General features: G+C 37.1%; 1 protein-coding gene across 1 annotated transcript in view; it reads left to right on the top strand.

Moving 5' to 3' along the window:
- Positions 1–26,470, top strand: part of LOC126440375 (sex-regulated protein janus-A-like) — a 47,980-nt gene that overhangs the window by 7,035 nt on the left and 14,475 nt on the right. Inside the window, exons 4-5 of the mRNA XM_050090662.1 lie at positions 4,501–4,640; positions 16,961–17,097. Of these exons, the coding sequence (XP_049946619.1) occupies positions 4,501–4,640; positions 16,961–17,097 (277 nt within the window). The remainder of the gene's footprint in view (positions 1–4,500; positions 4,641–16,960; positions 17,098–26,470) is intronic.

Below are 26,470 nucleotides of genomic sequence, written 5' to 3'. Positions count from 1 at the left end.
TCAATACAATGGGCTAGGCAACAAGGTCTTATGAAGAACGATATGGTGTGTGAAAATAGGTATTGTGTTGGATACAACGAGATGAAGCTGGAGAAAACTACAGGGAAAGATGGCGAAATTTGGAGCTGCTCCATTGGCAGGGACTGTAGAAAGAAATGTTCAGTCAGGAAAATGTCATTTTTTGCTGGCAGTCATTTAGACATTTCTAAAATTGTGCAACTGTCTTACATGTGGGTTTTCGAATTCAGTAGGCAAAAGTTTTTAATAAGGGAGCTCAAAATTGGCAGTGAGCACACTGTGTTCGATTGGTGCCAATTTTGTAGAGATATCTGCCATGAATATTTCTTAATTGAGCCAATAGTTTTGGGCGGCCCTGGCCATACTGTTGAAATAGACGAGAGCTGCTTCGTCAGCACCATCGAAGTCATAGGTGCGAGAGCAATGGGTCTTTGGTGGTTATGACATTGAGACAAAGCAAAGCTTTATGGTTGCTGTGCCACAACGTGATGCTACCCATTTGCTGCCAATTTTGCAACAGTATGTTTTGCTACTGGAAACACAGCAGTTTCTGATTTGTGGCAACTTACAACACCATAGGTAACTTGGGCTACTTGTCGTTGCAGTGTGTGGCTGATTTCGATGAGTGATTTATGTCCAGCATTTTGATGATGTGATAGGTGAAAGCAGACAGTTGGTATTGATAAAAATCAAAATTTCTGTTATGTAAGCTAGGACTAGTGGGCCAGGGAAAAAAGTAACCAGTCGCTCGGTCATTTCAGAAAAAAATTGATATTTGCTGGATGAATTCCCGAATGTTTAATGGGTTTAAAGACATTTTTAAAAAAAATTTATTCTCAACATTTAGAAACAGTGGCTATTTTTTGCTTTTACAGGCATCTGTTTTTATATAAATTATTCAGTACTGAGTTGCCCCAAAAATTTCAAATAAGAATCATTAACTGGACTATAAATTAAAAACCATGATAACCATGCTGAATGTATTCCTTAATATAGGCCCTACTTTTAATGGCTCAAACTTGTTGATTGCAAGCTAAAAAAGCTCATTCTTTAAACTATTTAATTGAATAGATAAAAATTCTACTCGTCAAGCAGCGGCAGAACACATACATAAAAGACAGCTGTAATTAGCAATCTTTTGGAGCCAGTGGCTCCTTCTTCAGGCAGAAGGGTGGAAGGGGAAGTAATCGAGTGAAGGAGAAAGACTGGAGAGGTCTAGGAAAAGGGGTAGATATTGGTTAAGTCACCCAGAACCGCGGGTCAGAGGAGACTTACCGTACGGGATGAGAAGGAAAGACATTACTTATGGCAAGTCTCCTCTGACCCGCTGTTCTGGGTGACTTTCCCGATATCTACCAATTTTCCTAGACGTCTCCAGTTCTCTTCCTTCACCCCTCTTCCGTCTTTTATGTGCGAGTTCTGCTGCCACTTGGTGAGTAGATTTTTTATCTACCCTAATTGTATTTTTCCAAAGTAAGAGTAATTTCTCAGCCTTAATATTTATTGTGCTATTTCACTATACAGTATAACTACTTCTTATAGTGAGAAGCTTACACAAAATGTACACTATTTTAAAAAATTGATTTTTTGAATTTTTTCATTCTTTGACCTACAATATCTTTGTAAGGAGAGCAGATAAAAGTCTGAAAATTACACACTTAATGGATCTTCATGATATCAAACTTAAATTGGAAGTAACAAACAGAAAATATTGTGGGGAAGTGTAATCAAAGACTGCAATTTATTGGCAGTACGAAGGAGATTGCCTACACTACGCTTGTCCGTCCTCTTTTAGAATTCTGCTGCGCGGTGTGGGATCCTTGCCACATAGGACTGACAGAGTACATTGAAAAAGTTCAAAGAAGGGCAGCACATTTTGTATTATTGTGAAATATGAGAGAGAGTGTCACAGAAATGATAATGGATTTGGGCTGGACATAATTAAAAGAAAGGCATTTTTTGTTGCAACAGAATCTTCTCATAAAATTCCAATCACCAACTTTCTCCTCTGAATGTGAAAATATTTTGTTGACACTGACCTACATAGGAAGAAACGATCACCACGATAGAATAAGGGAAATCAGAGCTCGAACGGAAAGATATAGGTGTTCCTTCTTTCTGCGCTCTATACGAGATTGGAATAATAGAGAACTGCGAAGGTGGTTCGATGAACCCTCTGCTAGGCACTTAAATGTGATTTGCAGAGTATCCATGTAGATGTAGACAAGCCTGTACAAATCTGTGTGTTGTCATCCCCCTTCCACCAACATCTGTTCACTCACACTTAGTTAATAATGAGCCCTTGAAGTGTGCAGTTGAACAATCGAGTCTCAAAATAATGAGAATAGTTTTTCTAAGTGTTGGTTACTAACCTTGAAAACTCAATAGTGTGTCATTTAATTGCCAAAGTCAGGATAAATTTCTGAAGGACAAAAGCAAACCTTGGCAGTTGATGAATGTATAGTTCTTGCTGACTTTTCTGAAAACTATTCCTTTGTTGTTCAAGTGAAATACAAGGGCACCACTGGGTAAACAAACAGGCCACAGTTTGTCCATTTATGTTCTGTTATAAAGATCCAGATAAACTAGAGTCATAGTTTTTGTGTTGCAAATGATTACTTTGAGCACAAAGCTACAGCAGTGCATGCTTTTCACCTGCAGTTAACAAACTACGTAAAACAGCACGACAGTTCCATAAACAAACTGATGAACTTCTCTGATGGTGCTGCAAGCCAATATAAAAGCAAACAAATATTAATATCTCCTTTCTCCAAGAAAAAAAGACCGTTGGCTTGGTGCAGAATAGCACTTTTTTGCATCATGCCCTGGGAAGAGTGAGTGTGATGGCATAAAGGGTACAACAAAGTGAGCTGTCACAAAAGCTAGTCTGCAACGGACCTATGAGAACCAAATCTGGACACGTCAAGAAATGTTCACATTCTGTATAAAGAATAGGTAAAAGGGATTACGTATGTTTCATTAAATGTGAGGAAATACGAGAACTCTATGCCAATGTCTTGGAGGAAAGATTCAAAACTTGTCAGAAGGTTAAAGGCACCTGATCTTTTCATTGTTTTATACCTTAGTCATACAACTTGCTCAACTGTAAGTTCACATCAACATCCTCTGATAGTGAACGTCATCACTGTGGAAAACTTGTACCACTGACACTTCAAAGTAAGGACATAGTGGCTTGTGTCTATGACGAACAGTGGTGGATTGCCAAAGTTGGTAACATTGCTCGTCAAAACCAAGATGTGGATGTTACATTTTACCAGCACCAAGAACCCCGTTTAAAAAATTTGAAAAGGATCAATTCGAGAGGCCCGTTAAAAATCATTAAAGGAGTTGTCTTCTCCCCTGGAATTTATGACTGTGACTAGGCGAACATTTAACCCTGTGCCCAACATGAGTGAAGAAATATCTCTGTTATTCAAGAAACAACATAGTAAAAACAAATAAGTTGAGAACGGGATAATGTAATGAATTGTCTCATTTTTTAAAGAGTTATCCTAGATATTTTTAAATTATGTAATTTATACACTGTTTCCATCAGCCCAGATATTGCAAACAGTAAGAAACATATTTTTGACTCGTATTTGAAATTTTTTTGTCCATGGAATCTCAAGGTTGAAATTTATACAGAAGTTTGATATCATAAAGGTCTATTAAATGTGTAATTTTCAGATTTATATCTGGTCCATTAACAAAGATTTGCAGACCAAAGAATGAAAAAATTCAAAACATTTGTTTTTAAAGTGTTTTTAAGTATAAGCTTGTCATAATTGTTTCTCTAAAAAAAAAAAAAAAAAAAAAAGGTATCTATACTGAGTAGTGTAATACCACAAAATGTATTAAGGCTAAGAAACTACTCTTTGGAAAGATAGTATTAAAAATGGGTTTTTTAAATTTACAACCAACAACTTTGAGACATTAAAAGTGTATTCCCTAATACATTCAGCAGGGTGATCATGGTTTTAATTTATGGTCCAGTGTCTGCTGAAATAAATACCTCTTATATGAAAGGTCTGGCGCAATCCATTACCGAATAATTTAAAATACCACAGACGCTTATAAAAGTGTAAGAATGTTTGCAGCCTGAAACAAAAATGGCTGCTCTTTCTAAACGATAACCAATAAATGTTTTTAAAAAATATTTTTGAGTCCACCAAACATGAAGGAATTCACCCAGCGAATTCTTTCTACGCGAATGCAGTTGTCTCTCTTTGTAATTTTATTGCTTTCTCAAGTATGTTTCCCTTTGGATACAATTAATTGATAGTTTTATGGTTTGGATGGTGTACGATCTTCCACAGAATGCTTGTATTTACTTAATAGGCACACGTTTCAAAATCCAAATATTAGATCATTATTTCTCTGAAGGAAACATTTTTTCCAGTATAAATCCTAGAGGCAGCACTACTCTTCTCTCACCTGTTGTATATAAATATTTCTGGAATAATTTTATCACCTGTTTAACAGGACACTAATGACAGCAGCGGAGAAGCTTGCCGCTGTTCCTGATGTGGATATCGACCCAGAAGGAACATTTAAGTATGTTCTAATAGGTGTCTTTGGTTCAGAGGGTCCTGATGGCAAAGAACCGAGCAAATTAGTGGTCAGTAACTGGTAAACTAATATTTGGTCAACTTTGTGATACATTATTATTTGAGAGACAGTCGTTAGCATCATTTTTCAATTTTCTCAGTTGAATTTTTCTTTTGATGTCGGTGACTTCCAATGGGGAATTGTAGCCTAAGGTTGGTTGTTATCTGCATAACATAGTGTTTCAGTGTCTACTGTTAAATTGGAAGGGAGATGGTGGATGGTGATACAACTGAAAACACACAAAAAATTTTCACTGAAACACTGTTGATCTACAGTTATGGCCCTGTGTGCTACGGTATCTTTGTCAGATAGTGTTGACAGAGGACATGGAAAAGCATTCAAAGAAGAGCAACTTATGTTGTTTTATTGCTAAGAAGGGGGAGTGCGCCATGGACATGCAGGGTGTGTACGACCCGGAAGAGCCGGGGAAAAACCCGGGAAATTTTTCATTGTTTTTGTTTTCAGTTAAATTTGTGTAATTTTGATTGGTAAGAACCAATACTCTAACAAAGGATATTTCTGTGTCTCAATACTGCAGCAATAAAACATGAACAAGAGAAAAAACGAAAATAAAACTTAAATTTCAAGGGAAATGCACCATATACAGCAACAAAACGGTGCTCATACAAGTGTCCGCCAACAGTAAAATGCGTCAAAGGCCTTAGGAAGACTGTGCAATGCTTTGTAACAGCAAATTGCCTCTGCTGAGCGTGACGTCACAACTGTTTACATTAAATTCATTTTAACAGTTACGAGCTCGATCATGCACATGCACAGTTGAGTAGTACCTTCTCCCGCTTCTGGCTACAGAAATTGTTGGCTGTGTAAGCAGTCGCAGCAAGCAGCTAGATGCTACTGGGAAAAATTTTACTGGAGCGCCCAAGCTGCCAGATTTATACATGCGCAGGAGGTCCAAATCTAGGGAGGGGGGGCAAATTCATATTCTTGAGGGGGGGGGAGGAAACCTTGTTTCACAAAGCGACTCGCATCCAGCGCACGTTAGTTTGTTAGTTTATCGATTATTCATATTACGTTGAAACTCATCCCTGTCGGTTTTTGAACATTTTTAACACATTCTAAGTTGATTTTGAATGAATCGTAAGTTGATTTGTGAATGCGTGCGTAGTGTACATGTTTCCTCTGTCAGTGGAATCTGACAGAGCTGAGCGAAGTAAGGCTGAACGGATGAATGCCAACCGCTGTCTGATTGTGTGGTTGATTGTGTTTGCGAATGATGAGCGTTGTTGTAATTACTAGCGGAATCCATAGATTCAGATTACAGGAGTGGAAATAAACGAATAACAGGTAAGAATGATTACGTATTACGTTCTCGGTGTATACAAGAAAATGAAATTTTGACAAAAAATTTTTGGGCAGATCGCTATACTAGTAAGGGCGAGTTGTACAGTCCACAGCTAGCAGCTACTTTAAGTTTCTAGTTCACCTTTATCTCTCCCCATATATTTTTATCTTTCATTTTCATTTCAACCTCATGTTACACTTTCCACCTTCTAATACCATGTCACCCTCACAACACCCCCACAAAAAAATGGTCTTTAAATATGTCTGCTTGTGTCTGTATATGTGGTCTTTAAATATGTCTGCTTGTGTCTGTATATGTGTGGATGGATATGTGTGTGTGCGCGAGTGTATACCCGTCCTTTTTTCCCCCTGAGGTAAGTCTTTCCGCTCCCGGGATATATATATATATATATATATATATATATATATATATATATAATTTTTTTTAACGTCCTATCTCAAACGCTCGAGGGGATGGCGGGGTATTGCCCCGGTTCGGAAATATTAGAGATCCGGGACCGATGCGCAGAACAGTCTGAATTACAGTTGGGAAGTGTGTAGTCTCCACGTGACCCATTTTTACATTTAGTGTTTTTGCTGTTTCCTCTTCATTTACTGCTCCCACGTCAAATGAAGACAAAACAGATTTCTGTGGCCGGGAGCTATCAAGTGAATTAAAATACATTCACATAATTATGGAAGGCTAAACTGTGTTATTAGTAGCAGATTTTATTTTATTTCCATCTTTCTGACAGTCAAGCGTTAATTGCCTTTTAGAACAATGAAGTTATTTTTGTTGGTTTGCCAAAGTTATTTTCTTTCATTGATCTTTTCCACTAAGGCAGACAATATAATTGAGACAAAGTGTTTAATTCCACACACTGTGTTTGCTGCATTTCAAGTGCACATTTTCAACTTCTAGCTTATTTGGCGTTACGCCATAATAAAGAACCAAATATGAGACAGGACAGTACTGGTACTCCAAGAAAATTTACATCCCAAAAACCACATAGAAAAGCTTAATAACAGGTCGTGGGATTCTGGACATACAAATTTGCACTTTAAATGTGAACATTTTAGTGTGGGTCATGAAATTCTGATTCTCTTGGAGTATCCTCTGATGTCTTGTTTCTTACATAATGTAATATCTTTTATTGTTTCGCACGTACGAACATGCGGGCTCCCTACGACATCGTAGCTGCGCTTGCGCAGTGATGCCTGTCATCTGGCGCTCTCTGGCAACTGCAGAAACGAACCTATTTCTAACAGGTCGTGGGAAAATATTTCGAATGGTGGGTTGAAAATCGTTACCATCAAAGTACCATTCTAGCAGTTACACCAGAACTATGTGAGATAATATACGATGAATTTCTTAAATCACAAAGTGTTTGACTCTCATTTAAAAATCAACTCTTTGATGATGAGCCATTTAGATGAATTTTGAGCCTGGAAGATCAGACATTTATGTCGTTATTAAAAATTTTACTGGCACCTTTGTGTGATACATCTTAAACTGTAATACGCGCATAAAAGACCAACATTTTATGTGAAAGCTTAGCTTCTCTTGCAGCGTATTAATCTGATAGACCAATATTATATGTGAAGGCTTTGCGTTTCGTTTAGCAACACTATTTACATTAATTTGAACCATTAACTTTTTCTGCTTGTGTGTTCGCGCTACTTAACAGTGATGTTGCTGTTGGTTGACTACATCACGTGTCCTAAGCTCTGAATACCTGCTGTGATCGGCTGGCGAAATCGCATGAAATGAGCTATGACTAACTTACAAAAGCGCATCCCAATCTCAATTTCAATGCTTTGGAAAGTAACATGCGGTGTTTGGTGGAATTCGAGTTCATACTTTCCTAATACAAAAATATGCAGCATACATGTTGCTGCACATCAAAGATCTTTCCAAAATGCGTGTTTTTTTTATTTTTTTCCCTAAAGCGCCAGGACATTCTACGCCCGTGTATAAAACCATAATCAAAGGACTTATAAGTTATACAGTTCCAAGAGAAAATATACCGTCAGTTAACAGGGAAAAAGTATGTTTTCACTTGGGAGAAAGTGTATTTTTGACTGAGAAAACTGGGAATTTTTTTTCCTTGTCCGCGTATACCCTGACATGATATACAAGTTGGGGTGACAGTCATTAAAACAAAGGTGTTTTTTGTTATGATGAGATGTTTTCAGGAAATTTCCTCTGAATGGCAAAATATTTTGTTGGCACCCACCTACATAGGGAGAAATTATTATCGTGATGAAGTAAGAGAAATCAGAGCTCCCACAGAAAGATTTAAATGATATTTTTCCCCAGTGCTGTTGAAGAGTGGAATGTTACAGAAATAGTCTGAAGGCTTTTCGATGAATCCTCTGCCGAACACTTAAGGATACAGGATACTTATAAATGGTGGAAAAATCAAAATTTTTTAAATGACTTTATTAAATTCTATAGTCTTTCCTGATTACATTGATATATACACTGTAGGGTTTGAAATGAAAAAAGACCTATACATACCAAATTTTAAAGTTACGGTCATGTACGAGGTGCGACAATAAAGTAATGAGACTGATTTTCTTGGCAAGGTGTGGCACCCCTGCAGGCTTGCGTAGGCACAATATCTGTGACCTTGGTCTATAAGCCGCTTCTAGTCCAAGCGGCATGTTGAAGCAACTGCTCAGTCACGAGTTGTGCTGTAATAAGTTAACACGTGTTAGTGTCTCTCATCACAGAAATGGAACTGCATAATATTGCGCAACAGTATGCCATTTCTTTTTGCGTTAAATTGAGTGAAAACGCGACGACAACTTACGGTAAGCTTAAGAAGGCTTTTGGAGAGGAGGTTATGTCAAAAGCTCAAGTTTCTGATTGGCATAAAATGTTTAGTGAAGGCAGAACAAATGTTGAAGATGAAGACTGCAGTGGACGACTGTCAACCTCACGGATGGGTGCATGAACTCGTTAAATCTGATAGAAGTTTATCCATGAAAATGATTGCAGGAGAACTGCACATCAATCGAGGAACGGTTCGTCTAATAATAACATTGCTGATAATTGGATTCTGCATCACGATAATGCACTATCCCATACTGCTCTGTCAGTACAGTAATTTCTAACCTCAACACAAATTTCAGTACTACCAGAGCCACCTTATTCACCAAATATTGCTCCGTGCAACTTTTTTCTCTGTGAAAGAGTCAAAATGGCGGTCAAGGACACCATTTTCAAATAACACAAGATGTCCCAAGAGCTGTGACGAAGGTCTTGGAGGATATTACAGAAGATTAGTTCCAGAAATGTTACCATCAATGGCAGAAGTGCTAAAGAAAGTGTTTGCAATCAGAAGGGAACTTTGAAGGAGACAACACGAAAATTGACTAAAACTGTAAGCAACATTTTTTTTCACATCAGTGTCATTACTTTACATTCGCACCTTGTATACTGCCATGCCCCCTTTATTTCTGTTACAGAAACCAGTATTATTTTGAAAAGAACTGTGCACTTTCTTTCTGTTTCCAGCGATTATATGTATGATACATTGTATATGTTGGTAACAGTGCAGGTTTCTAGCGTCTGTAAATGATTATCTTTGCAAGTATTTACTTTTGTGTTCTGAAGCAGTTTGTTCACATGTTAATAAACGTTTGTTTCCCAAGTGCTACATATATTTGTGGAAATACATATTTTTTAGTGTGCCACACATCAAGAAATTCAATAAAAGGAAATTCTGTGGTAACCAGTTGACAAACAAAACAAGCCACACTGTTGAAAGTAACCTACGTGTCAGTTCTTCAGTGAAGAAATTCACATGTGGCACGCCTCCTGGTGATTCAAATTTTTGTGTTAAAAATGACGCTGTTTGTAGTGGATTTGTTGTTGTTGGTGTGGGTATCTTATCTTCTTTGATAAAGGAAGTGGAAAAATGTAAACAATGTGATGGTGTAGGCTGTCTGGAACTAACTGAACAACAAAGTAGCAGGAAGGGTTTAGCGCCAAAATTAGTTGGTCTGTGTAGATCCTGTAATAAATCTACCTCGAAAATGACTTCGAACATTGTGCATAATTCATATGATGTGAATTTGAAGTTAGTGTACGCAATGCGTGCAATAGGAAAAGGAAAAAAAGGCTGCACAAACGTTCTGTCATTTGATTGATCTTCCTCCTCCCGGTAGGTTCAGCAAGTACATAAGAATACTTTTAGGTGCCTTGACGGTTGTGTCTAAAGCATCTATGAAATGTGCAGTAGAAAAAACTGTTAATATTAGTGAAACAAGGGACATTGCTGTTGCACTTGATGGGACATGGCAACATCGAGGACATCGTTCCTTGAATGGTGTTTTAAGTGCTACTTCTGTGGAGAATGGAAAAGTTTTTGATGTTGAGTGCTTATCTAATTATTGCCACACCTGCCGTAGTAACACTGAAGGACATATTGAACATCAGTGTTATAATAATTATGATGGTTACAGTAGAGGTATGGAGAGTGATGGAGCTCTAAAATTATTTCAGAGGTCAGTGCCCGTTCATAACCTTAGATATACAAAGTACCTAGGTGATGGGGAATCTAAAGCTTTCAATAAAATTAATGAGTTCAATGTTTATGGTGATAGCTTCGTAACAAAACTGGAGTGTTGTGGACATGTGCAAAAGAGGATGGGTGCTAGATTGAGGAAGCTAAGAAGAGAAATGAAAGGAAAATTGCTATCTGATGGAAAATCTCTGTCTGGCTGAGACAGATTGACAAAAACTGAAATAGACCTCCTTCAGAGGTATTAAGGACTGGCCATTAGACAAACTGCACCTCTGAATGATGATACAGCAATGAGGAAAGCTGTATGGGCCACCTACTTTCATAAGTTGTCCACAGATGACCACACTGTTCATGGACTTTGCCCTAAAGGAGTAGATTCTTAGGTGTGCTTACCAAAAAGCAAAAGAAAGTGGTCAAATATACTATCAAAATATCATAAGCATTATCTTCTTGAGCCTGTTATGAATGAAATAAAACCAATTTTTAGAGACCTGAGTGGACCCTGTTTTGCTTAGTACCACATTTACTAGAATCTAAGACGCACCTGAAAAATGAGACTCGAAATCCAGGAAAAAAAATTTTCCCGAATCTAAGCCGCACCTGAAATTTGAGACTTGAAATTCAAGGGGAGAGAAAAGTTTTAGGCCGCACCTCCAAATCGAAACAAAGTTGGTCCATTGTAATATGAGACACAATTTAGGTCAAATGAATGATGATACAGCTACAGTAGTTTGGTTCGAGTCGTAAGCTCAGTAGTTAAGCTTTACCAGGTAGCCATTACTATGCGTCAGGCGCTCCGTCCGTATTATACGGGTACCCTTCCTCTTTCGCGTACTTCGTTAGCGAAACAATGGCAAGAGACTGCTATTTACTGTTACCTACACTCCTGCTTTCTTGGAGAATGATCAACAAGAACCAAATAATAGACAGCGTACGATAGAAGATATTCTGAACGGGAGTTTAGCGAAAATTTTTCTCCGTTTGAAAATCTTTGCAGGCACCTCGTTAGTACATTACATTCTGCACTGAAATTAGTCATCTTCGATTTAAAAATCTAGTCAATTGCCGTGCTTCATTTCTGACTGTATCACTATTAGGCATAAGAATAATACAAATATAAATATGGGATGATATCTATATTTTTCCGTGTTTGCTGTTGTCTCACTCTAGTTTCGTAGTTTATTAGGCAGACAGGATTTAAATGAGTTAGCAGCAAACACGAAAGAATACATGGCAAAATGTTTATATTCTAATTATTCTTATGTGAAGAGAATACTGCATGCTATTCACAATTCATAAAAGTTCCTATAAGGAACCATCTCTTCTCACAGTTAGGAAAAAATTCAGAACGTAGAGTTGGCCATATTGACAAACATCCCAAACAGTCTTGCCAGTCGGATTTTCGTAGTGCATTGAAATGCTGCTACATTCAAAGGTGCACAATACGGAATTTGTATTTACTTCGTTGGATAATGTATGAAAATGCAGTGGTCGAAACTCGAGGCGGAGGAAAAACTTGTCTGCCACCCCCTTTTCTTTTTCTTTTTTTTTTTTAATACACTCATGCAGAGGGTTTGGCGCCAGTATTTATCTTTGTGCCTGCAAAGCATGCCTGTGTAGCGCTACATATATTCGACAGCAGAAGTTAGTTGTGGCGGCACCTACCAACATTTTCCAGAACTTCCGCTTACTTTGCACTCAATTCTAAGCTGCAGGCGGTTTTTTGGATTACAAAAACTGGAAAAGAAGTGCGGCTCAGATTCGAGTAAATACGGTAAATGTCTTCATGGGGGCACTCAGAATACAAATGAAAGTTTCAACCATTCCATACGGGAAAGATTACTCAAGAATGTTTTTGTAGGAATAAATACATTAATAGTTGGTGTACTAGATGGTGTGCTATGTTTCAATGATGGAGTGATAGGAAGGTAGGAAGTCCTGAGAAATTTAGGCATAAAATGTGGCTCTAAATGAAAGATCAATTTCTTCTGTGTGACAGACAACGGGTGCATGAAGCTGAGAGATTCGCTCTTCAAGTTACCAAAGAAGCAAGAAGTGCTAAAAGGAATGCCAAGAGGAAGCTTGAAGATGAAGAAAGGCTGCAGGATGTAGACTATGCTTCAGGAATGTTCTGAGGCACAGTTTAATTGGACTCACATGTTCATTCGCAATTTCCCGCTAGTTGTTTTCTTCAGAATTCAGGTACAAATATTTCCTAAAGTTTATAAAGCATTGCTCTCATTTTTTCTGTAACTTTCGGTAGTCCATACTTATGTAGTAGACCTAAGCTTTATTGCAGAATCAGCTAAATCATAGAAAAAATAACATTTTTATTAGGAAAAAATTATAAATATTAAATGTAAGATGTGATACTTTTTTATCCTTGTAATATACGTAATAGGTGGAATTAAATAGGTCTAGTACCTCAGCCATGTCATGCATGTCTGGTAAAAATTTGGTCTCCTTCAAATGTATAACATTGGATCAAATGGTACCTCAGTTTGAGGAAGAATTTCCTTGTTACTTTTTTTAAATAACTCTAAGCAGGTTCAAAAATATTCAAAATACTTCTAATTTGTTTAGAAAGTGTGATCTATTACCTGATATCAACAAAAAAATCTTAAAACATATACATTATAAACAGTGCCTGAAAGAAATAGGTGTTGATTTTTACATAATATTGAGCTGGAAAAATGCCGTGTATCCTTAAGTGTGAACTGCCAGATAGCTGTGTAGATTTACACGAGAAATATCGTCTGGTTTCCACTGATGATGTAATGATGTGAGGGGGCTGAATGCATTTTTTTTTTTTCCAAATTTAATGTGCCATTATCAACAGAATGATTGCATGCAGATCATTATATTGGCGTGTGAGGTTTTGGGATTGACATTTATTTTTTTATCGCGTATCTTGAGACTTTGAGCCAAAGCTCATGGGATGAGATGGTACCTAGTTTACAGAAAGCTGAATATATAATTTATAAACAAAAAATTACAGAATTAATAAAATATGAAATTAAGAGAAATTAGGATAAATTACATGTTGCATAGAGAAGTTCTCATGTATTGTGAGGGTCTCCTGTGTGGAATTCTAGCATACCACAAGGTAACCTTTGTGTGTGGATTTGAATACTTAGGTGTATCACTCTTTTTTTCTGCCCTGCTGGGAAATTTGGAAAACAAACCCTGGAGAAATCTTGTTTTTTGTCTCAGTAGATGAAACAGTTTGTTTACTGGGATTTCCTGCATCGTCGCTGGCTGGGTGCAGCTTAATACATGCACCGCTTCCCTACTCCCTCATTCTTACTGCTTCTCCACTTCCTACCACTCCCCTCAGCTTGCAGTCAGTGCTGCCACCACTTCTTGCCACTAGCCTAGTAGCTGCCGATGGGTGGCGTGAGGGGTGGTTTGTTTTGATATGATTCTTGGAGATTGTTGACCCAGTGGCTGGAGACAATGGTCATATGTGCACGAGTTGTGTCTGAGTGATTGTGTGAATATGTGTGTGTGTGTGTGTTATTTTCCAAGAAAGGTTATGGCCAAAAATTTAGTTGTGAGAGTGTGATTGTCTTTTCTACGTGTCTGTCCATGGTTCAGCGATCATCTTTACGTTGAGTTGCTACCTATCTTCATTAGCATTAATTCTCAGAGTATTTGCACAAATTGATGGATTTATCACCACCATCTCATTTCGTCAACATAATGTCAGTGACTTGTGTAAAGCTGGCCACATGAATGGACTTCCATGATGGGCCAACACCACAGGCCATTTCTGTGGGTCTCTCTAACGGATTAGGTCTGCCGATTTGAAGCCCATCGTTTCCCAATAATGTGCAAGCCCTGCCCATCGGATCTAGTCTCGCCGATCTGCTCCCAGGCCGGCTCTGTTTGTGTGTGGTATAATGCAGTGGGTTTTCGTGATTTATATGAGGACTCAGGACTGTGGTGCTCCTCGGCAGGCCAGAGGCCACGGGCGATGGAGTTCAGGAATTGTGACTTTCTCACTGCAAGTACAGTGTGCGGTACATTGTTTTATAAACATTTTATTTATTCTAATACATTTTGGGGCTTAGAAAATAATTTATACAGGATGTACATATCTTTTTTTTTTTTTTTTTTTTACAAACATTCAGTACGCGAATCATGAGTGACCCGGCAGACATCAATACAATAATCGAATTCGTGCCATACCTGTCCCAGCATGGCATCATCGATTGTGATATTTGTTTCTCGTATTCTCTCCCGGAGCTCCGCTACATCACGTGGTAGAGACCATACATACACCGGATCTTAAATGTGTCCCCACAGAAAAAAAGTCACACGGAGTGAGGTCTGGTGATCAGGGAGGCCATTTCATGAAACAGCTGTTCCCTTCTGTAGCACGGCCAGTTCATCGATGCGGCAGCTCCGTATTCAGGTACCTGCAAACTTCACAATGAAAATGGGGGGGAGCCCCATCCTGCTGAAAGATGAACGGAGAGCCCAATTGCATCTGAAGCATCAGCCATTGCTGCAACAAATCCGAGTAGGAATATCCAGTGACAGTTCTCTTGGCGAAGAAGAATGGCCCGTACAGTTTTCGACACAACAAAGCACAAAAAACATTTACATTTAGCGAATCACACCCAAATTCAATACATTCGTGTGGATGCTTTGCACCCCAGATTCGACAATTATGCCTGTACACTTTCCCATTAGTGTGAAAAGTGGCTTCATTGCTAAAACTTAAGCGATCAAAAATTCCATCCCCGTCCTTATTCAATTGTTGCAACTGTGAACAAAACTCAAAACACTTGTCTTTGTCGTTGTTATTGACCTTCTACCCTAGCTCCAATCTGAATGGTTTCATAGACAACTTCTGTCGCATGACTTGCCACAGTCAGTGGAGCCATTTCGAGTTCATGGGATGCACGACGCACCAATTTCTTTGGACTCCTTATGAATGTCTCTCATATGCAATCCAAATTCACTTCACTCACACTGGGATGTCTGCTTCTCTGTGCTGGGCACAAGCAACCCGTCATAATAAATTTGTTGTGCCTTCCTTATTGGTGGTTTCTTACCGTACTTTGTTCTAAACATCCATTGAACAGCTGTGGCAAACACTTTGTTTGTCGAACTCCAACACGCAGAAAGCTCGCTCCGCACCTGAACTTGCAATGTTTATGACTGGTGTTATCGGCAAATCACCAAAGTATGCTGCGGTGGTATACATGAAAAAGAACTTTCAGGGTTTCCTTCAAAAAGACATATGTGTGATATCTGTGCTATGTTTGGTTCTTGTGCAATAAATAATTGAAAGTGTTCCCAGATGTAATGTACACCCTGTATATTAGAAAGTATGAGCGATAGGAAGAACAACTTGTGGCAGTCACAGGCGGTTTGTATGCTATGTACCTGTATATTTTGGCCTGCCTTATATACTACTTTCAATAGGCCTACTTTTTTCTGAGGTTATTTCTGAAATCAGTGTAGGTATTTTAAATCTGTCTTGCGACTCCAAGGAAATGCGTATTTGTGTCACCAAATATGTTTAGTTTTATTGAAATAAAATAACATCAGTGCTCTTCATGGAATATTATATACCATTGTCTTTCTTTCTCCATCTAAAAACTGTTCATTACAAAAGATGCTGACATTAGTACTTAAGATTTTTGCTCATGAGGGGAAGAAAGACAGAAGTCCTTACATTTTTTTTGTGAACTTATGTCTTTACTTGCCCTTGAGACCTCGAAATTTGTCAGGGAAAAATGCTAAAACTTGCTGGAAATCAGGGAACGTCACTTGGGGAAACTTGCGGCAACCCTGAATGTTCACAAGCTGGCACTGCAGACCTTGCTGACTGCATTTTTCAGGGATGAGAATATTCTTGCCAAGTGCACAGAATTGCCCCAAACTATAACACCATATGAGATAACAGAGCAAAAGTAAACAAGCTTTTGTGTTTGTGTCCAAGACATAGTATAGTGAAGACAGAAGTGTTCATTTTCTGCTTAAGGTGTTGAACATGATACTTCTGAGAGAGCTTTTCATCTATCTTCAGTCTTAAGAATTTAAAATGTCTGTTCGACCAGCTCAGGACAAGACTATTTCTATTTTACAAGAGTTCAGTTGTTGGCAGTGAAGTATTAATCCGTTCTCCAAAAGCCATGTGCTGATGTTGCCAACTACCTTGTCAGCTAGATGATTTACGTTATGTTCAGTGTTTTCCGAGAGAACACATGTCCGAATATACAAAAGCTTTCGTTTGCATTTGCAGTAGGTATGGAATAAAAATAAAAAAAAAAAAAAAAAAAAAACAGAAGCCCCTGTTTGTGTTTCCTATAGATAGTGGATATAACAACAGCTCCTTTAAGTTATGTTTTCAGATTATTTTTGATGCCACAATTTCCACTCACGTTGCTACTTTTGTGTTTTCTTCTTGCTTAGTACTCTTGATACATTTTGTTGAAAGTTTGACTATGGTTCCTGCTACTAGGTGCGAGGATACAAGTGAGTTGGCTTCCATTCGGACGTCTACGATGAGACGATGGACAGGGTGAAAGGCCTCGGCGTTGATACCGAGTGCACTGGTGGTGGTAGAATACAGCACGACCCCAGTGCCAACGTCATCAAAGCGTACAGCTACTCACAGGTGATACCAAAAGCAGTGAGTTGTAGAAATGACAGTATGTGTCATCTTGAGCTGTTATTCAACTTCATTTTTTACTGTGTGACTGGTTTCAGTTGAAGACCATTTTCAGGCACCTGTTGTATATACATCGTGGATACGGGAAAATTTGGGATGAAAAGAATGTTTGAAAATTATAGTAACAATACAAGCAACACTTACAGAATTTGATTACCAGCAAAAACTATATATATCAAAAGAATACAATGTCAGAAATATAAATTAAATATCCACAAGCATTGTATGTATTGTTACTACAATTTTGAAGTATCCATTTTGCCTGAATTTTTCCTGTTTCCATGCTGTGGGTACAACAGGTCCTCAAAAATGGTCTTTGACCAAAACTGGTTGCATCATAAAAAAAAATATCAACAGCTTAAGATTAAAAGAATCGATTTCTGTGATTTTATCCTTGCTCAAATGGAAACATATGAATCTTTCATTTCAAAGATTGTGTTTAGTGATGAAGCAACTTTCCACACTAACGGGAAAGTCAACTGTCACAATGTCTGTGTATGGGGCACTGAGAATCCGCGGGAAACAACTCAGTATGAACATGACTCGCCTAAGGTGAACGTTTTCTGTGCCATTTCAGCCAATAAAGATTTTGGTCCCTTTTTGTTCGAAGGTGCTACTGTAACTGGACTACAGTATCTGGAGATCTTAGAGAATTGGCTGTTCCCTCAGCTTGAACAAGAAGCACAATAATTCGTATTTCAGCAGGATGGAGCGCCACCACATTGGCACTTATCTGTCTGTAACTACCTGAACGTCAACTACCCCAGGCGATGGATCGGCCGCCAGGCAGCCCGTGACAGAGCATTTCGTCACTGGCCTCCAAGAAGCCCTGATCTTACCCCCTGCGATTTTTTCTTATGGGGGTATGTTAAGGATATGGTGTTTCGGCCACCTCTCCCAGCCACCATTGATGATTTGAAATGAGAAATAACAGCAGCTATCCAAACTGTTACGCCTGATATGCTACAGAGAGTGTGGAACGAGTTGGAGTATCGGGTTGATATTGCTCGAGTGTCTGGAGGGGGCCATATTGAACATCTCTGAACTTGTTTTTGAGTGAAAAAAACCTTTTTAAATACTCTTTGTAATGATGTATAACAGAAGGTTATATTATGTTTCTTTCATTAAATACACATTTTTAAAGTTGTGGTATTCTTTTTGAATCACCCTGTACAGTTAGTTCTGGCCCAAAAATCCATTTTAAATGTTTTTAAAGTACAACAAACAGTAGCATTTCTACTGTAATTTGTAAGCCATGATGAACAGTAGCACATAGTGTGAGTTTGCTGCCTTTTTATTTCTGTGGGACCTCGCTATGTGTGTAAACCGAAAAATGGCTTTTCGAGCTGAAACTAGTTGCTTAATTAAAAATATTTTTAGTAACTCTATTATCTTAAGCTGAAAAATATCATTTTCATCCAGTGACATTAATAATTTTTGTGTCCTCTTTTTCACTTTTGCCATATGGGTGTGTTCTGAGAAGGTCTATCACATGTTTGTTTCTAAGATTGGTACAGTTGTTTTCTGTCATTAGTTATTGTATGCTGCTTTTGACCACTGAGAATCAAATTTTTCAACTGTTTAATATCAGGATTTAGCAGCAAGTTTTTTTACTCAAGTGTTAAAAGGTGTTGTATCTAACAACTATTTTTCTGATCTTCACAACTATTTTTCTGATCTGAAGATTGCCATGCAGGAACTCAACAAACTAGTTCTGATCTGATTCAAAGACTGCATTCATTTTGTTGGTAGAGACAGTGGGGAGCTGTACTCTTCAGTCATCATTATCCAGAGGTGAAGCTAGTTTCTTTCAGTAGTGGCTGTCATTATTGACTTCAGTCTTCAAGAGTGTGTCTCAGAAATCATTAAATCAGCAGCAGACTGTTGGTTTATTGCATGAAGAGATTCCAAATACTGCTTTAAATTCACTTCTATCTTAAATTCAGTGCCATGTATGAATGTCTGCTTTTAAACTCCATTGCTACCTCAGTCTAACTGATGTGTGTACAAAAGGAGTGAACAAGTGGCCCGTGTAATATGCCTAGTGTGTTAACAGTGTACACCACTACACATTGTCTATTTAAAAAAATGAATCACTCTGCAGCAACCCAGAATGTCTCAGAATTCCCACACTATGCAGTACAGTATCCAAAGATTGTTATTCTGTGAACAGAAATCCATTGGTGTTAATTAGATGTGTACTGTACTCTCCATTTAATGTACAAAAGCAGTTGTCCAGTAGCAATTCATTGCAAGAGGAGGGACAATTTCCAGTTTTGTTATTTATTTTATTTGCCCATTTAAATAAAGCTGACTTAGGAATTTTCCCTTATGTGGGGACTGTTTGTACTAGATAATGTGTCTGTTTGAAGTTCTATATTTGTATATTTTGCTGTTCATGTCACTTCTGCGTAATTTTTCATTGATTGTATCGATACTTGTTTGAATTCTGATATGTTGTGAAATTTCAAACATTTGGGAATCCCGTGATAAACCAGTACTATTACCGTCAATTGTAGGCTTAAACTAAACTGTGTTCTTTCAAAAATTTTTAGAACAGTATGCCTATCATCCTCATTCAAAATATTCTGTCTCTTATTTTGTTGTCCAATTATGTGAGAAATAGTTTAGTTTCAGAATTTTGAGATGCCTGCAAAACTATACTTTGTAAGTTAGTGCTACCAGTGTTTTGTATACGTAATTTACGTAGCAAATCAATGCTTTGTGGTTCACAGCTCAGCCAAAGTATACATCACCCCTGAATTTCATTGTATATCAATGCAAATAAATGTGTATTTTTGAGAATTTTCGGAAGTTACCATTGTCCTTTGCATAATCTGTGAGCAGTCGGGGTTTGTGATGTAGTTCCTGTAGCAGATTTTCTGCCAGACATTTTGTGTTACATCTGGTTTTCCCTTAACCCTTTACTGGCCAAAACTCTATTGGATCTTTTTTTTTGCAAACTTTTATACATAAATATGTTACATTGAGTGATAAATTGAATAAAAAGTTGTTTTGAAAAGTTTCAGTTTATTAGAACAAAAACTACAGAAGTCCTCATTTTTGGGACATTGGCCAAATGCGCTATCCAAATTCACAATCTTATTCTCCATGCATAATATTGTAAGAAGCAACACAAACATTAAATAAAGAATATTGTAATGTTATGGAATGTATATTGTACTGGTTGTTACCTATCTCGTTTCTTGATAACTGAATGATGTGGAATCTTACGCGGTATATTGTGGTAGGACCACATTCGCACCACGTGTTTGTAATTGATAATAATATGAGTAGTTCCAGCACAATTTCAGCAAGGCTTATTTATTAGTAGCTGCCGAAAGATTACACACTGCAGATCTCGTTTGTCTAGGGGTTTTGTCTGCAAAACATTACTCTAACAAGCCTGGCCTGGGTTTTCTTCTTGTTTGAAATAAACACTACCGGGTTCGAATTACTTTCGGCTAAAAATAATATTTATTCGTACTCTTTGTTTAGTAACTACAATATTTTCACTTCGAACATTGATACCCTAAAAATGCATTATACTGTACTGGTCACTTAAACACGTCCATCTCCCTCCAATACCGACAAAGAATTGGCGTGCAAGCCAACATGTGCCCGGAAGTTGCAGACATTCCTGCATTCCAGATTCTTTGGTCTTCTGACCTTAATACACTCCAAAGACACATATAAATAAATACATATAAATATACCACATTTATCATCTCAAACAAATCCATTATTTATCATAAAAGAAAATATTCATAAATAAATAAATTAAACACATTGTATGGCAACATAATGAAGTTACCTTAACTCTCTACTGTGGGCATCGTACTTTTCGCATGAGATAAACTTTATCTCTGACAGTTAATTACATTACAATAGCCCACCAGGACTTGCAAGTGTACCTTGGTCCACTTGTCAGTCCGATACAGAAATTGCATCATTGTCTTGGCTTGTATACAACTTTTTATCACAACTGTAGTAAACTGTTTATTCTTTCATCAACCATTGACTTCCTCCTTTGTCTCACAACATAAATACATATGTCGATTTGTTGCCCAGAAATTTACTATAAAATAATACTAAAGTTAAAACATTTTCTCATATTAGAACAAACATAGTACTAACTCCTATATCATCAGTGAGTTTGCAAAAGTATTTCAATTCAACAACACTATTCTCTCATGAGCCTTGTGAATTATGTTATATCAAAATTAAGAGGCAAAATAAGCCAACAAAGTATCTTTATGGGGTTATAAACAGAGCTGAATAAAACCAGTTATGGTGAGCATGATGTAAAACAAAGGCACACTTGCATATACAAGAAAATATATTCTATTAACTATACAATTATTTTTTTTTATTTATTTATTTATTTTTTCTTTTTTTTTTTAGTATTATGGTCCATTTAAGTGAATGAACAAATTTCAAAATTTATGAGATTTGCTATTCTCAAACTGTGAGGGTGGGTGACATGTCTTGTCTCCTAGCATCATCAATAAAATAAAATCCCTTATTTATCAAGTTTACATATTTTGCAATTCATTAAATACTGTAAAATTACTTTAAAAAACACATAGGAATCATGAAATCTAATCTTATAATATAATTACGTGACAATCAGTCTAGATACAACATCGTTTTGCATGAGATGTGTTACATGGCATAGTATGGTGACTGCATTTTTTTTCTTTCTTTCTTTACTTCCAGTAAAATTCTTTCCGGATAAAGGCATGTTTTTAGGCTCAGTTTGCTCTTTTCTCAATATACGGCTTCAAAGAAACAACATTCCTAAGACCAAACAGCTTTCTCGACTTGGGATATACTAATCGGTACGCATTTGGATGGGGTTCTCAATAATCTCAAATGGCCCAATGTAAATGTCAAAGAACTTCTTGAGTTCTGCTGTTAGTAACTTTGATCGTTTGTGGGATTTCACTAAGACATGGTCACCTACTCTGAATGTGGTAGCCTTTATTTTCCTATTACGTCTGTTTTTCCTAGCTTCACCTAGTTTCTTCATGGTTTTCTTTACAATCTCTTCACGTTCTTTCATTGATATTAAGCTACATTGTGGAAAGTCTATTAATTCAGAAATAAGATTTGCTGGTCTGAGGTGAAACATAATTTCATATGGTGAAAACCCAGTAGAGCTATGCTGCAAGCTGTTCATGATATCCTCGAAGTTGTTTACATGGTCGGACCAACTAGGATGTTTGTGACTACAATATGTCCTACAAAGTCTCCCTATTTCTCTCATGTACCTTTCTGCTGGGTTTGAAGATGGGTTGTACACGGATATCAAGATATGTTTTGTGTTAGTTTTTTTCCATGAATGCTTTCCAGTTTTTTGAAACAAATTGTGAACCATTATCAGAGAGTATAGCTTTAGGTTTCCCTACACTCTTGAAGTAATCTCTCTCAATTCTTGCAATGATCTCTTTACTTGTAGCTTTTTGCACAGAATAAAGTTTAATTAGTTTGGAAAATACATCAACCATGACGAATATAAAACAATGGCCACCTTTGCTTTTAGGTAAAGGTCCATAAAAGTCTACAGCTACTAAATCTAATGGTTTATCTGGAATGATGTTCTGCATTTCTCCCTGACATGTTCTGTTGCTTACTTTTACTCTTTGACATTTGTCACATGTTGATATTTCGTTCCTCACCTTCTTTACCATGTTATAAAAGTAGATATTTTCTTGTAACTTTTTTTACACATTTCTGTATTCCACAGCGACCATAACTCTCATGGGTGTACTTCATTAATTTGTCTGCCTCACACTCTGGCCAACGTAGCTTCCAATTGTCAGAGTCCACATCTGTTCTTCTAAAGAGTGTTCCCTTAAAGACCTTATAGTACTTGTCAAGTTTATCATACCCTCTTTTGCCTAAACAGTCCTTAACCAATTTCCAATTAGGATCGTTATTCTGTCCCCTCCTGATGTTATTGCAAAGTGTCTTTATGAGCTTTTCATCCTGGATTCCCTTCATGTATCTTATTTTAAATTCCTTTTCTTCCTCTTGATCAAACATTTCCTGATCTCCTCCTACTGGTAACCTGGATAAAGCATCAGCTACTACGTTTTCTGATCCCTTAATATACACAATTTCGTAATCAAACTGTTGCATGAACATTGCCCACCTGGTTAATCTACTGTGATATAGTCTACACTCCTGCAAGTAACTTAAAGCTTTGTGGTCTGAATAGACTTTTATCTTGTGTCCTAACAGGTATGTTTTAAATTTTGTAAACGCCCAGTGTACTGCAAGTAATTCTTTTTCTGTGACAGTGTACGTTCTCTCATGTTTAAGTAACATTCTGCTGGCAAATGCAATTGTACAATGAAGATTTTTTTCATTCACAATTTTCTCCTGAAATAGTTCTGCTCCTAGTCCATAATCACTACTGTCAGTGTGAAGACAAAATGGCAAACTAAAATCTGGTCTGTGTAAAAGACTGTTCTTACAAAGTTCATTCTTAATTTTATCAAATGCTTTCTGGCACTCTTCAGACCAATTCCATGGAGTATTTTTTCTAAGTAAGTTGCTTAAACATGTTACATTAAGGCATTGTCCATTTACATATTTTCGATAGAATCCACAGAGTCCGTAGAAAGACTTTAATTGTTTCCGGTTTCTAGGAGATGGAAAGTTTACGATAGATTTTATTTTCTCCGGATCTGCACTTATCCCTTCCTTAGTAATGACATGACCTAAAAATTTTAGTTCTGACACACCAAATTTACATTTTTCCAGTTTTAATGTCATACCACCTCTTCTGAGTTTCTCACACACCTTCTTCAATAACTTCAAATGATCCTCCCAACTTTGATTTGAAACTAATATATCGTCTACATAAATTGTTAATTCTGACACAACTTCTTGGCCAAGTACATAGTCTAGTGCCCTTATAAATTCGGCGACTGATGAGTTTAATCCGAAAGGCACTACACAATACTGGTAACATCTCCCATTGTATAAGAAAGCAGTGTACTTTCTAGAACTAATTGCAAGAGGTACTTGATGAAAACCTGAAGTTAGGTCAAGGCTTGACATAATTTGGATATTTTTAAATTTATATAACAACTCATCGATGTTCTCTGGGTGGTCAGTTTCTCTGTATAAACATTTGTTTAACTGTCTGGAATCTAGTACTAATCTGACTTGTCCATTAGGTTTATTTACAGTGACTAAGGGATTATTATAAGGGCTTATACTCCTCTCAATGATTTCACACACTTCCATCTTTCGCAATTCTTTCTCTACTGCTACCCTTTTCGAGATTGGAATACTGTATGGTTTTGTAAAGAAAGGTTCATGTGGCTTCAACTGTAAAGTACATTGGTATCCAATTACTTTACCTGGTATATTGCTAAATACATCACTATATTCCCACAAAAATAATTTCAAATCTTGGTTTTGGTTCTCAGTTAGTTCTCTAGCCTCGACTACTTTTTCATTTACTAACTTTTCAAACTCTATCTCATCTGTATCGAAATCTGTGACATGGCTTTCAATGTACTCACCTTCTTTTGTAAATTCAATACTGTTCACAGTCTTATTCATACAAAACACATTTGATTGAAGAAGTTTCGTAGTGATGACTTCACCACTTGGTAGAGTCATCATTAATTTCTGCCCTGCCCAATCAAATGCTGCACTTACTTTTGTTATCCAAGACATGCCTAGGATAAAATCCTCTGTGAGATCAGGAATGACGAGACACCCATGTGACCATGATACTCCTTCAATTTCAAAAGTAATAAAAGCCTGACTCCTTATTGATTTACTGTGCTTCCCGGTAGCACCTCTTATTTTAATTCCTACCACAGGTAACTCGACATAATCCTTATTAGTTTTCAGTTTTTTACTTAATGATTCTGATATCCCAGATACTTGACTTCCTGTGTCTACTAAACACTTTCCTTTCCATGATCCTATCTGCACATCAATAAACGGACTGCTTACATCAAAGTCAAATTTTTTGTTAATATTCTCATGTAATAAGTCATCTTCAATTTCACTGAATCCATATCCCTTTCCAGTATCCTTACCTGTATCATTACTACCAGAGTTATATGCTGTTATTACCCTAATTGCATTTTCTTTGGCCTGATTACTATTTCTGAATATTTCATTAAGTCAACTACATTCATTTGTGCTATTGTGTGTCTCTCCTTTATATTTCTGTCTTAACATTTGTGCAATGTGATACTTAATTCTATGCCACCAGTCTGGATACAAAGTTTCACATATATCAAGTGTTACCTTTCTGAAATTTTCATCATCCTTAATGGCACTACTGTTAACCCATAAGTTAAACAAAAATTGCTCACTATCTGACATTTCATCATCTACTCCCCTAATGCTGTTAAGATTACCTGCTGTCAATTCCTTCTCATTTTTCTTCCATGTATTAAGATCAAATAACTCATTGGCTGAAATTCTGGCATCCTTATCATTGAAATTGTCAACTGTGTTCATGTGTACCTCGCTAATTTCATTACTATCCTCTTTTATATTAGTAATCCCTAAAGCTTCCAACTCCTCACTTACACCAATAAAACATCTATCTTCACTACTATCCTCAATTTCCTTTTCTTCCCAATCAACATCACAAAAATTATCATCTTTATCCTCTGCACTCTTACCTTCAGTATGCAGATACACATTTAAATCATCCTTACTAGGTGCTCTTTTCATTCCTAGCCCACCAGACTCTTCCATAAGTTCTCTAATTCCTAATACACTTTGATCATTTGAACAACTATTTTCCAGCAAGGTGCTCCTCTCAGCCCACTCATAGAATGAATCTAAGTTTAAGTCTTCACAGTTTTCTAAGCAATCAGTGTCTTTAAATAACTTACCTTTTGTTTCTGGTTTATTTGTATGTCATATATTATTTGTAACAGATACTACATTAATGGGATAACACTCCTCTTTGAAATAATTACTCATTATGTCACAGGTATCTTTCTGTTTAGTTAGACAGTTTGGGTTGGCCCTTTCCATTTGTGTATAAGTAGCTCCTACCTTGCGGACCGCCAATGGAGCCTCATTCAGTTTTTTAACTCCTGTTCAGTTCTCCCCATACCATTATGACTATTCCACTCCTTTGGTTTATTTCCAAAGTGTCTGTTACCAGATTGGTTATGATTATTTCCATACTGACCTTTGTAATGGAAATTGTGTCCTTGTGATCCCTTGAAGTTGTACTGGTGATTTCTCTGATGAGAATCACTACTTCCAAAATTGTGTGTTTCCTTTTTATCATGTTGTGTGTTTCCCCAATTTGTATGCCCTG

Source organism: Schistocerca serialis, unplaced genomic scaffold (genome assembly GCF_023864345.2).
Source record: "Schistocerca serialis cubense isolate TAMUIC-IGC-003099 unplaced genomic scaffold, iqSchSeri2.2 HiC_scaffold_1362, whole genome shotgun sequence".
In the NCBI taxonomy this organism is placed as follows: domain Eukaryota; kingdom Metazoa; phylum Arthropoda; class Insecta; order Orthoptera; family Acrididae; genus Schistocerca; species Schistocerca serialis.
Note: the sequence above shows the minus strand (reverse complement) of the source record. Positions and strands in the feature narration are given on the sequence as shown.